General features: G+C 42.6%; 1 protein-coding gene across 7 annotated transcripts in view; it reads left to right on the top strand.

Annotated features, from left to right (window-relative positions):
- The window catches only part of ncapg (non-SMC condensin I complex, subunit G), a 67,956-nt gene that overhangs the window by 26,208 nt on the left and 28,075 nt on the right, over positions 1–13,673 (top strand). For all 7 annotated transcript variants that reach the window (XM_090188705.1, XM_090188700.1, XM_090188706.1 and 4 more), the window contains exons 12-13: positions 1,296–1,484; positions 2,633–2,743. In XM_090188705.1, coding sequence (XP_090044831.1) covers positions 1,296–1,484; positions 2,633–2,743 — 300 coding nt within the window. The remainder of the gene's footprint in view (positions 1–1,295; positions 1,485–2,632; positions 2,744–13,673) is intronic.

Here is a 13,673-nt window from a genome sequence, read left to right as displayed (position 1 = left end):
ATCTGTCTGGACCACCGGGTGATCTGTCTGGACCGGGTGATCTGTCTGGACCACCGAGTGATCTGTCTGGACCGGGTGATCTGTCTGGACCGGGGGATTTGTCTGGACCGGGTGATCTGTCTGGACCGAGTGATCTGTCTGGACCACCGAGTGATCTGTCTGGACCACCGGGTGATCTGTCTGGACCACCGGGTGATCTGTCTGGACCACCGGGTGATCTGTCTGGACCACCGGGTGATCTGTCTGGACCACCGGGTGATCTGTCTGGACCACCGGGTGATCTGTCTGGACCACCGGGTGATCTGTCTGGACCACCGGGTGATCTGTCTGGACCGAGTGATCTGTCTGGACCACCGAGTGATCTGTCTGGACCACCGAGTGATCTGTCTGGACCGGGTGATCTGTCTGGAACACCGGGTGATCTGTCTGGACCACCGAGTGATCTGTCTGGACCACCGAGTGATCTGTCTGGACCGGGTGATCTGTCTGGACCGGGTGATCTGTCTGGACCACCGAGTGATCTGTCTAGACCGGGTGATCTGTCTGGACCACCGGGTGATCTGTCTGGACCACCGAGTGATCTGTCTGGACCGGGTGATCTGTCTGGACCGGGTGATCTGTCTGGACCTCGATACATTTCTCAGAAATAATTGTTAAATTAAATACTGATGAAGCAACCCGTTTTTTTTCAGTGCTGGTAGAAATGGGGTGAAATGGATTTCCGTTTTCCTACATTACAGTCACCAGCCACTAGGAGCATTCCCTCTGCTTGTCTCTGTGCAGCTCGCTGAGTGCAGTTTCTATGCATCGGTTTGTGGTCGGAAATGGTCCGCTATGAAAAATATAGGTCTCAACTCTCTTGGTAAATAATATGGTCTACAACTTATCATGAGCTATTCTACCTCCTTGGGGCAGGTATAAACTCCAAATGGAGGTCAGTGGTCGCTGTTCCGATGTCCAGAAGCTCTTTACGGTCTGTAACCTCCCTCTCTCTCTCACCTCTCTTTTCTCTCTGTCTCTCTCTTCCCTGTCTCTCTCTCTCTCTTCTCTGTCTCTCTCTCTCTCTCTCTCTCTCTCTCTCTCTGTCTCTCTCTGTCTCTCTCTCTCTCTCTCTCTCTCCCTCCTCTCTCTCTCTCTGTCTCTCTCTCTCTCTGTCTCTCTCTGTCTATCTCTCTCTGTCTCTCTCCTCTCTCTCTCTCTCTCTCTCTCTCTCTCTGTCTGTTTCTCTCTCTCTCCTCTCTCTGTCTCCTCTCTGTCTCCTCTCTCTCTCCCCTCTCCTCTCTCTCTCCTTCCAGCTAGCGGAGATGAAAGTTGGTATCCTAGAAGCTAAACAGGCTTTAGAGGAGTGTATCAGTAACCAGGAGTTCAGCAGAGCAGCGGAGCTGAAGGACTCTATAACTGACCTGGAGAACCTGAGGAACAACATCCTGCAGGAGGAGAACACACAGCAGGAGGACAAGGAGACGGAGACACGCATGGAGAAGGTACAGACACACACACATACACACACACACAGCAGGACGACAAGGAGACAGAGACACGCATGGAGAAGGTACAGACACACACACATACACACACCACGGAATCACACACCACGGAATCACACACACACAGACACACCACAGAATCACAGCAGGACGACAAGGAGACAGAGACACGCATGGAGAAGGTACAGACACACACACATACACACACCACGGTATCACACACACACAGCAGGACGACAAGGAGACGGAGACACGCACGGAGAAGGTACAGACACACACACACACAGCAGGAGGACAAGGAGACACGCATGGAAAAGGTACAGACACACACACATACACACACCACGGTATCACACACACACAGCAGGACGACAAGGAGACAGAGACACGCATGGAGAAGGTACAGACACACACACATACACACACCACGGTATCACACACACACAGCAGGACGACAAGGAGACAGAGACACGCATGGAGAAGGTACAGACACACACACACACAGCAGGACGACAAGGAGACAGAGACACGCATGGAGAAGGTACAGACACACACACACACCACAGACACACACACCACAGAATCACACACATAGACACCACAGAATCACACACACCACAGAATCACACACACCACAGAATCACACACACCACAGACACACCACAGAATCACACACACCACAGACACACCACAGAATCACACACACCACAGACACACCACAGAATCACACACGTAGACACCACAGACACACCACAGAATCACAGCAGGACGACAAGGAGGCAGAGACACGCATGGAGAAGGTACACACACACACACACACACACACACATACCACGGAATCACACACACACCACAGAATCACACACACCACAGACACACACACCACGGAATCACACACACACACACCACGGAATCACACACACACACACACACCACGGAATCACACACACACACACACCACGGAATCACACACACACACACACCACGGAATCACACACACATACACCACGGAATCACACACACACACACACACACCACGGAATCACACACACACCACGGAATCACACAGCAGGACGACAAGGAGACAGAGACATGGAGAAGGTACAGACACGTTATTGTCTCTTGTGTTGTGTTCTCTCTGTCAGACGGACCCAGAGACTCTCCTGCGCTGTCTGACCATGTGTGTTGAGCTGCTGAAACAGATGAACATCAAGACGAGGATCGGTCCCACCATGTCAGCTATCCTCTCCTCTCTGGTACTATACTGTCTAATCTAACGTATAGGATCCACCATGTCAACTATCCTCTCTGGTACTATACTGTCTAATCTAACATATAGGATCCACCATGTCAGCTATCCTCTCTGGTACTATACTGTCTAATCTAACATATAGGATCCACCATGTCAGCTATCCTCTCTGGTACTATACTGTCTAATCTAACATATAGGATCCACCATGTCTGCTATCCTCTCCTCTCTGGTACTATACTGTCTAATCTAACATATAGGATCCACCATGTCTGCTATCCTCTCCTCTCTGGTACTATACTGTCTAATCTAACATATAGGATCCACCATGTCAGCTATCCTCTCCTCTCTGGTACTATACTGTCTAATCTAACATATAGGATCCACCATGTCAGCTATCCTCTCCTCTCTGGTACTATACTGTCTAATCTAACATATAGGATCCACCATGTCAGCTATCCTCTCTGGTACTATACTGTCTAGTCTAACATATAGGATCCATCATGTCAGCTATCCTCTCTGGTACTATACTGTCTAATCTAACATATAGGATCCACCATGTCTGCTATCCTATCCTCTCTGGTACTATACTGTCTAATCTAACGTATAGGATCCACCATGTCAACTATCCTCTCTGGTACTATACTGTCTAATCTAACATATAGGATCCACCATGTCAGCTATCCTCTCTGGTACTATACTGTCTAATCTAACATATAGGATCCACCATGTCAGCTATCCTCTCTGGTACTATACTGTCTAATCTAACATATAGGATCCACCATGTCTGCTATCCTCTCCTCTCTGGTACTATACTGTCTAATCTAACATATAGGATCCACCATGTCTGCTATCCTCTCCTCTCTGGTACTATACTGTCTAATCTAACATATAGGATCCACCATGTCAGCTATCCTCTCCTCTCTGGTACTATACTGTCTAATCTAACATATAGGATCCACCATGTCAGCTATCCTATCCTCTCTGGTACTATACTGTCTAATCTAACATATAGGATCCACCATGTCAGCTATCCTCTCTGGTACTATACTGTCTAATCTAACATATAGGATCCATCATGTCAGCTATCCTCTCTGGTACTATACTGTCTAATCTAACATATAGGATCCACCATGTCAGCTATCCTCTCCTCTCTGGTACTATACTGTCTAATCTAACATATAGGATCCATCATGTCAGCTATCCTCTCTGGTACTATACTGTCTAATCTAACATATAGGATCCACCATGTCAGCTATCCTCTCTGGTACTATACTGTCTAATCTAACATATAGGATCCACCATGTCAGCTATCCTCTCTGGTACTATACTGTCTAATCTAACATATAGGATCCATCATGTCAGCTATCCTCTCCTCTCTGGTACTATACTGTCTAATCTAACATATAGGATCCACCATGTCAGCTATCCTCTCTGGTACTATACTGTCTAATCTAACATATAGGATCCATCATGTCAGCTATCCTCTCCTCTCTGGTACTATACTGTCTAATCTAACATATAGGATCCACCATGTCAGCTATCCTCTCCTCTCTGGTACTATACTGTCTAATCTAACATATAGGATCCATCATGTCAGCTATCCTCTCCTCTCTGGTACTATACTGTCTAATCTAACATATAGGATCCACCATGTCAGCTATCCTCTCCTCTCTGGTACTATACTGTCTAATCTAACATATAGGATCCACCATGTCAGCTATCCTCTCCTCTCTGGTACTATACTGTCTAATCTAACATATAGGATCCACCATGTCAGCTATCCTCTCCTCTCTGGTACTATACTGTCTAATCTAACATATAGGATCCACCATGTCAGCTATCCTCTCCTCTCTGGTACTATACTGTCTAATCTAACGTATAGGATCCATCATGTCAGCTATCCTCTCCTCTCTGGTACTATACTGTCCAATCTAACATATAGGATCCACCATGTCAGCTATCCTCTCTGGTACTATACTGTCTAATCTAACATATAGGATCCACCATGTCAGCTATCCTCTCCTCTCTGGTACTATACTGTCTAATCTAACATATAGGATCCATCATGTCAGCTATCCTCTCCTCTCTGGTACTATACTGTCTAATCTAACATATAGGATCCACCATGTCAGCTATCCTCTCTGGTACTATACTGTCTAATCTAACATATAGGATCCACCATGTCAGCTATCCTCTCCTCTCTGGTACTATACTGTCTAATCTAACATATAGGATCCATCATGTCAGCTATCCTCTCCTCTCTGGTACTATACTGTCTAATCTAACATATAGGATCCACCATGTCAGCTATCCTCTCTGGTACTATACTGTCTAATCTAACATATAGGATCCACCATGTCAGCTATCCTCTCTGGTACTATACTGTCTAATCTAACATATAGGATCCACCATGTCAGCTATCCTCTCCTCTCTGGTACTATACTGTCTAATCTAACATATAGGATCCATCATGTCAGCTATCCTCTCTGGTACTATACTGTCTAATCTAACATATAGGATCCATCATGTCAACTATCCTCTCTGGTACTATACTGTCTAATCTAACATATAGGATCCACCATGTCAGCTATCCTCTCCTCTCTGGTACTATACTGTCTAATCTAACATATAGGATCCATCATGTCAGCTATCCTCTCCTCTCTGGTACTATACTGTCTAATCTAACATATAGGATCCATCATGTCAGCTATCCTCTCTGGTACTATACTGTCTAATCTAACATATAGGATCCACCATGTCAGCTATCCTCTCCTCTCTGGTACTATACTGTCTAATCTAACATATAGGATCCACCATGTCAGCTATCCTCTCTGGTACTATACTGTCTAATCTAACATATAGGATCCATCATGTCAACTATCCTCTCTGGTACTATACTGTCTAATCTAACATATAGGATCCACCATGTCAGCTATCCTCTCCTCTCTGGTACTATACTGTCTAATCTAACATATAGGATCCATCATGTCAGCTATCCTCTCCTCTCTGGTACTATACTGTCTAATCTAACATATAGGATCCATCATGTCAGCTATCCTCTCTGGTACTATACTGTCTAATCTAACATATAGGATCCATCATGTCAGCTATCCTCTCCTCTCTGGTACTATACTGTCTAATCTAACATATAGGATCCACCATGTCAGCTATCCTCTCCTCTCTGGTACTATACTGTCTAATCTAACATATAGGATCCATCATGTCAGCTATCCTCTCCTCTCTGGTACTATACTGTCTAATCTAACATATAGGATCCACCATGTCAGCTATCCTCTCCTCTCTGGTACTATACTGTCTAATCTAACATATAGGATCCACCATGTCAGCTATCCTCTCCTCTCTGGTACTATACTGTCTAATCTAACATATAGGATCCACCATGTCAGCTATCCTCTCTGGTACTATACTGTCTAATCTAACATATAGGATCCACCATGTCAGCTATCCTCTCTGGTACTATACTGTCTAATCTAACATATAGGATCCACCATGTCAGCTATCCTCTCTGGTACTATACTGTCTAATCTAACATATAGGATCCATCATGTCAGCTATCCTCTCTGGTACTATACTGTCTAATCTAACATATAGGATCCACCATGTCAGCTATCCTCTCTGGTACTATACTGTCTAATCTAACATATAGGATCCACCATGTCAGCTATCCTCTCTGGTACTATACTGTCTAATCTAACATATAGGATCCACCATGTCAGCTATCCTCTCCTCTCTGGTACTATACTGTCTAATCTAACATATAGGATCCACCATGTCAGCTATCCTCTCTGGTACTATACTGTCTAATCTAACATATAGGATCCACCATGTCAGCTATCCTCTCCTCTCTGGTACTATACTGTCTAATCTAACATATAGGATCCATCATGTCAGCTATCCTCTCTGGTACTATACTGTCTAATCTAACATATAGGATCCACCATGTCAGCTATCCTCTCTGGTACTATACTGTCTAATCTAACATATAGGATCCATCATGTCAGCTATCCTCTCTGGTACTATACTGTCTAATCTAACATATAGGATCCACCATGTCAGCTATCCTCTCCTCTCTGGTACTATACTGTCTAATCTAACATATAGGATCCACCATGTCAGCTATCCTCTCCTCTCTGGTACTATACTGTCTAATCTAACATATAGGATCCATCATGTCAGCTATCCTCTCCTCTCTGGTACTATACTGTCTAATCTAACATATAGGATCCACCATGTCAGCTATCCTCTCCTCTCTGGTACTATACTGTCTAATCTAACATATAGGATCCACCATGTCAGCTATCCTCTCCTCTCTGGTACTATACTGTCTAATCTAACATATAGGATCCACCATGTCAGCTATCCTCTCCTCTCTGGTACTATACTGTCTAATCTAACATATAGGATCCACCATGTCAGCTATCCTCTCCTCTCTGGTACTATACTGTCTAATCTAACGTATAGGATCCATCATGTCAGCTATCCTCTCCTCTCTGGTACTATACTGTCCAATCTAACATATAGGATCCACCATGTCAGCTATCCTCTCTGGTACTATACTGTCTAATCTAACATATAGGATCCACCATGTCAGCTATCCTCTCCTCTCTGGTACTATACTGTCTAATCTAACATATAGGATCCATCATGTCAGCTATCCTCTCCTCTCTGGTACTATACTGTCTAATCTAACATATAGGATCCACCATGTCAGCTATCCTCTCTGGTACTATACTGTCTAATCTAACATATAGGATCCACCATGTCAGCTATCCTCTCCTCTCTGGTACTATACTGTCTAATCTAACATATAGGATCCATCATGTCAGCTATCCTCTCCTCTCTGGTACTATACTGTCTAATCTAACATATAGGATCCACCATGTCAGCTATCCTCTCTGGTACTATACTGTCTAATCTAACATATAGGATCCACCATGTCAGCTATCCTCTCTGGTACTATACTGTCTAATCTAACATATAGGATCCACCATGTCAGCTATCCTCTCCTCTCTGGTACTATACTGTCTAATCTAACATATAGGATCCATCATGTCAGCTATCCTCTCTGGTACTATACTGTCTAATCTAACATATAGGATCCATCATGTCAACTATCCTCTCTGGTACTATACTGTCTAATCTAACATATAGGATCCACCATGTCAGCTATCCTCTCCTCTCTGGTACTATACTGTCTAATCTAACATATAGGATCCATCATGTCAGCTATCCTCTCCTCTCTGGTACTATACTGTCTAATCTAACATATAGGATCCATCATGTCAGCTATCCTCTCTGGTACTATACTGTCTAATCTAACATATAGGATCCACCATGTCAGCTATCCTCTCCTCTCTGGTACTATACTGTCTAATCTAACATATAGGATCCACCATGTCAGCTATCCTCTCTGGTACTATACTGTCTAATCTAACATATAGGATCCATCATGTCAGCTATCCTCTCTGGTACTATACTGTCTAATCTAACATATAGGATCCATCATGTCAGCTATCCTCTCCTCTCTGGTACTATACTGTCTAATCTAACATATAGGATCCACCATGTCAGCTATCCTCTCCTCTCTGGTACTATACTGTCTAATCTAACATATAGGATCCATCATGTCAGCTATCCTCTCTGGTACTATACTGTCTAATCTAACATATAGGATCCATCATGTCAGCTATCCTCTCTGGTACTATACTGTCTAATCTAACATATAGGATCCATCATGTCAGCTATCCTCTCTGGTACTATACTGTCTAATCTAACATATAGGATCCATCATGTCAGCTATCCTCTCCTCTCTGGTACTATACTGTCTAATCTAACATATAGGATCCATCATGTCAGCTATCCTCTCCTCTCTGGTACTATACTGTCTAATCTAACATATAGGATCCATCATGTCAGCTATCCTCTCCTCTCTGGTACTATACTGTCTAATCTAACATATAGGATCCACCATGTCAGCTATCCTCTCCTCTCTGGTACTATACTGTCTAATCTAACATATAGGATCCACCATGTCAGCTATCCTCTCCTCTCTGGTACTATACTGTCTAATCTAACATATAGGATCCACCATGTCAGCTATCCTCTCTGGTACTATACTGTCTAATCTAACATATAGGATCCACCATGTCAGCTATCCTCTCTGGTACTATACTGTCTAATCTAACATATAGGATCCACCATGTCAGCTATCCTCTCCTCTCTGGTACTATACTGTCTAATCTAACATATAGGATCCATCATGTCAGCTATCCTCTCTGGTACTATACTGTCTAATCTAACATATAGGATCCATCATGTCAACTATCCTCTCTGGTACTATACTGTCTAATCTAACATATAGGATCCATCATGTCAGCTATCCTCTCCTCTCTCGTACTATACTGTCTAATCTAACATATAGGATCCACCATGTCAGCTATCCTCTCCTCTCTGGTACTATACTGTCTAATCTAACATATAGGATCCATCATGTCAGCTATCCTCTCTGGTACTATACTGTCTAATCTAACATATAGGATCCACCATGTCAGCTATCCTCTCCTCTCTGGTACTATACTGTCTAATCTAACATATAGGATCCATCATGTCAGCTATCCTCTCCTCTCTGGTACTATACTGTCTAATCTAACATATAGGATCCACCATGTCAGCTATCCTCTCCTCTCTGGTACTATACTGTCTAATCTAACATATAGGATCCATCATGTCAGCTATCCTCTCTGGTACTATACTGTCTAATCTAACATATAGGATCCATCATGTCAGCTATCCTCTCCTCTCTGGTACTATACTGTCTAATCTAACATATAGGATCCACCATGTCAGCTATCCTCTCCTCTCTGGTACTATACTGTCTAATCTAACGTATAGGATCCATCATGTCAGCTATCCTCTCCTCTCTGGTACTATACTGTCTAATCTAACATATAGGATCCATCATGTCAGCTATCCTCTCTGGTACTATACTGTCTAATCTAACATATAGGATCCACCATGTCAGCTATCCTCTCCTCTCTGGTACTATACTGTCTAATCTAACATATAGGATCCACCATGTCAGCTATCCTCTCCTCTCTGGTACTATACTGTCTAATCTAACATATAGGATCCATCATGTCAGCTATCCTCTCCTCTCTGGTACTATACTGTCTAATCTAACATATAGGATCCACCATGTCAGCTATCCTCTCCTCTCTGGTACTATACTGTCTAATCTAACATATAGGATCCACCATGTCAGCTATCCTCTCCTCTCTGGTACTATACTGTCTAATCTAACATATAGGATCCATCATGTCAGCTATCCTCTCCTCTCTGGTACTATACTGTCTAATCTAACATATAGGATCCATCATGTCAGCTATCCTCTCCTCTCTGGTACTATACTGTCTAATCTAACATATAGGATCCATCATGTCAGCTATCCTCTCCTCTCTGGTACTATACTGTCTAATCTAACATATAGGATCCACCATGTCAGCTATCCTCTCCTCTCTGGTACTATACTGTCTAATCTAACATATAGGATCCACCATGTCAACTATCCTCTCTGGTACTATACTGTCTAATCTAACATATAGGATCCACCATGTCAGCTATCCTCTCTGGTACTATACTGTCTAATCTAACATATAGGATCCACCATGTCAGCTATCCTCTCCTCTCTGGTACTATACTGTCTAATCTAACATATAGGATCCATCATGTCAGCTATCCTCTCCTCTCTGGTACTATACTGTCTAATCTAACATATAGGATCCATCATGTCAGCTATCCTCTCCTCTCTGGTACTATACTGTCTAATCTAACATATAGGATCCATCATGTCAGCTATCCTCTCCTCTCTGGTACTATACTGTCTAATCTAACATATAGGATCCACCATGTCAGCTATCCTCTCTGGTACTATACTGTCTAATCTAACATATAGGATCCACCATGTCAGCTATCCTCTCTGGTACTATACTGTCTAATCTAACATATAGGATCCACCATGTCAGCTATCCTCTCTGGTACTATACTGTCTAATCTAACATATAGGATCCATCATGTCAGCTATCCTCTCCTCTCTGGTACTATACTGTCTAATCTAACATATAGGATCCATCATGTCAGCTATCCTCTCCTCTCTGGTACTATACTGTCTAATCTAACATATAGGATCCATCATGTCAGCTATCCTCTCTGGTACTATACTGTCTAATCTAACATATAGGATCCACCATGTCAGCTATCCTCTCCTCTCTGGTACTATACTGTCTAATCTAACATATAGGATCCACCATGTCAGCTATCCTCTCCTCTCTGGTACTATACTGTCTAATCTAACATATAGGATCCATCATGTCAGCTATCCTCTCCTCTCTGGTACTATACTGTCTAATCTAACATATAGGATCCACCATGTCAGCTATCCTCTCTGGTACTATACTGTCTAATCTAACATATAGGATCCATCATGTCAGCTATCCTCTCCTCTCTGGTACTATACTGTCTAATCTAACATATAGGATCCATCATGTCAGCTATCCTCTCCTCTCTGGTACTATACTGTCTAATCTAACATATAGGATCCATCATGTCAGCTATCCTCTCCTCTCTGGTACTATACTGTCTAATCTAACATATAGGATCCATCATGTCAGCTATCCTCTCCTCTCTGGTACTATACTGTCTAATCTAACATATAGGATCCACCATGTCAGCTATCCTCTCTGGTACTATACTGTCTAATCTAACATATAGGATCCACCATGTCAGCTATCCTCTCTGGTACTATACTGTCTAATCTAACATATAGGATCCATCATGTCAGCTATCCTCTCCTCTCTGGTACTATACTGTCTAATCTAACATATAGGATCCACCATGTCAGCTATCCTCTCCTCTCTGGTACTATACTGTCTAATCTAACATATAGGATCCACCATGTCAGCTATCCTCTCTGGTACTATACTGTCTAATCTAACATATAGGATCCATCATGTCAGCTATCCTCTCCTCTCTGGTACTATACTGTCTAATCTAACATATAGGATCCATCATGTCAGCTATCCTCTCTGGTACTATACTGTCTAATCTAACATATAGGATCCACCATGTCAGCTATCCTCTCCTCTCTGGTACTATACTGTCTAATCTAACATATAGGATCCATCATGTCAGCTATCCTCTCTGGTACTATACTGTCTAATCTAACATATAGGATCCACCATGTCAGCTATCCTCTCCTCTCTGGTACTATACTGTCTAATCTAACATATAGGATCCATCATGTCAGCTATCCTCTCCTCTCTGGTACTATACTGTCTAATCTAACATATAGGATCCATCATGTCAGCTATCCTCTCTGGTACTATACTGTCTAATCTAACATATAGGATCCATCATGTCAGCTATCCTCTCTGGTACTATACTGTCTAATCTAACATATAGGATCCATCATGTCAGCTATCCTCTCTGGTACTATACTGTCTAATCTAACATATAGGATCCATCATGTCAGCTATCCTCTCTGGTACTATACTGTCTAATCTAACATATAGGATCCATCATGTCAGCTATCCTCTCTGGTACTATACTGTCTAATCTAACATATAGGATCCATCATGTCAGCTATCCTCTCCTCTCTGGTACTATACTGTCTAATCTAACATATAGGATCCACCATGTCAGCTATCCTCTCTGGTACTATACTGTCTAATCTAACATATAGGATCCACCATGTCAGCTATCCTCTCCTCTCTGGTACTATACTGTCTAATCTAACATATAGGATCCACCATGTCAGCTATCCTATCCTCTCTGGTACTATACTGTCTAATCTAACATATAGGATCCATCATGTCAGCTATCCTCTCCTCTCTGGTACTATACTGTCTAATCTAACATATAGGATCCACCATGTCAGCTATCCTCTCCTCTCTGGTACTATACTGTCTAATCTAACATATAGGATCCATCATGTCAGCTATCCTCTCTGGTACTATACTGTCTAATCTAACATATAGGATCCACCATGTCAGCTATCCTCTCTGGTACTATACTGTCTAATCTAACATATAGGATCCACCATGTCAGCTATCCTCTCCTCTCTGGTACTATACTGTCTAATCTAACATATAGGATCCACCATGTCAGCTATCCTATCCTCTCTGGTACTATACTGTCTAATCTAACATATAGGATCCATCATGTCAGCTATCCTCTCCTCTCTGGTACTATACTGTCTAATCTAACATATAGGATCCACCATGTCAGCTATCCTCTCCTCTCTGGTACTATACTGTCTAATCTAACATATAGGATCCACCATGTCAGCTATCCTCTCCTCTCTGGTACTATACTGTCTAATCTAACATATAGGATCCATCATGTCAGCTATCCTCTCCTCTCTGGTACTATACTGTCTAATCTAACATATAGGATCCATCATGTCAACTATCCTCTCTGGTACTATACTGTCTAATCTAACATATAGGATCCATCATGTCAGCTATCCTCTCTGGTACTATACTGTCTAATCTAACATATAGGATCCACCATGTCAGCTATCCTCTCTGGTACTATACTGTCTAATCTAACATATAGGATCCACCATGTCAGCTATCCTCTCCTCTCTGGTACTATACTGTCTAATCTAACATATAGGATCCACCATGTCAGCTATCCTCTCCTCTCTGGTACTATACTGTCTAATCTAACATATAGGATCCATCATGTCAGCTATCCTCTCCTCTCTGGTACTATACTGTCTAATCTAACATATAGGATCCACCATGTCAGCTATCCTCTCCTCTCTGGTACTATACTGTCTAATCTAACATATAGGATCCACCATGTCAGCTATCCTCTCCTCTCTGGTACTATACTATCTAATCTAACATATAGGA

This window comes from Oncorhynchus mykiss, chromosome 10 (assembly GCF_057628025.1).
Source record: "Oncorhynchus mykiss isolate SJ-2025 chromosome 10, ASM5762802v1, whole genome shotgun sequence".
NCBI classification, from domain to species: Eukaryota; Metazoa; Chordata; class Actinopteri; order Salmoniformes; family Salmonidae; genus Oncorhynchus; species Oncorhynchus mykiss.
Note: the sequence above shows the minus strand (reverse complement) of the source record. Positions and strands in the feature narration are given on the sequence as shown.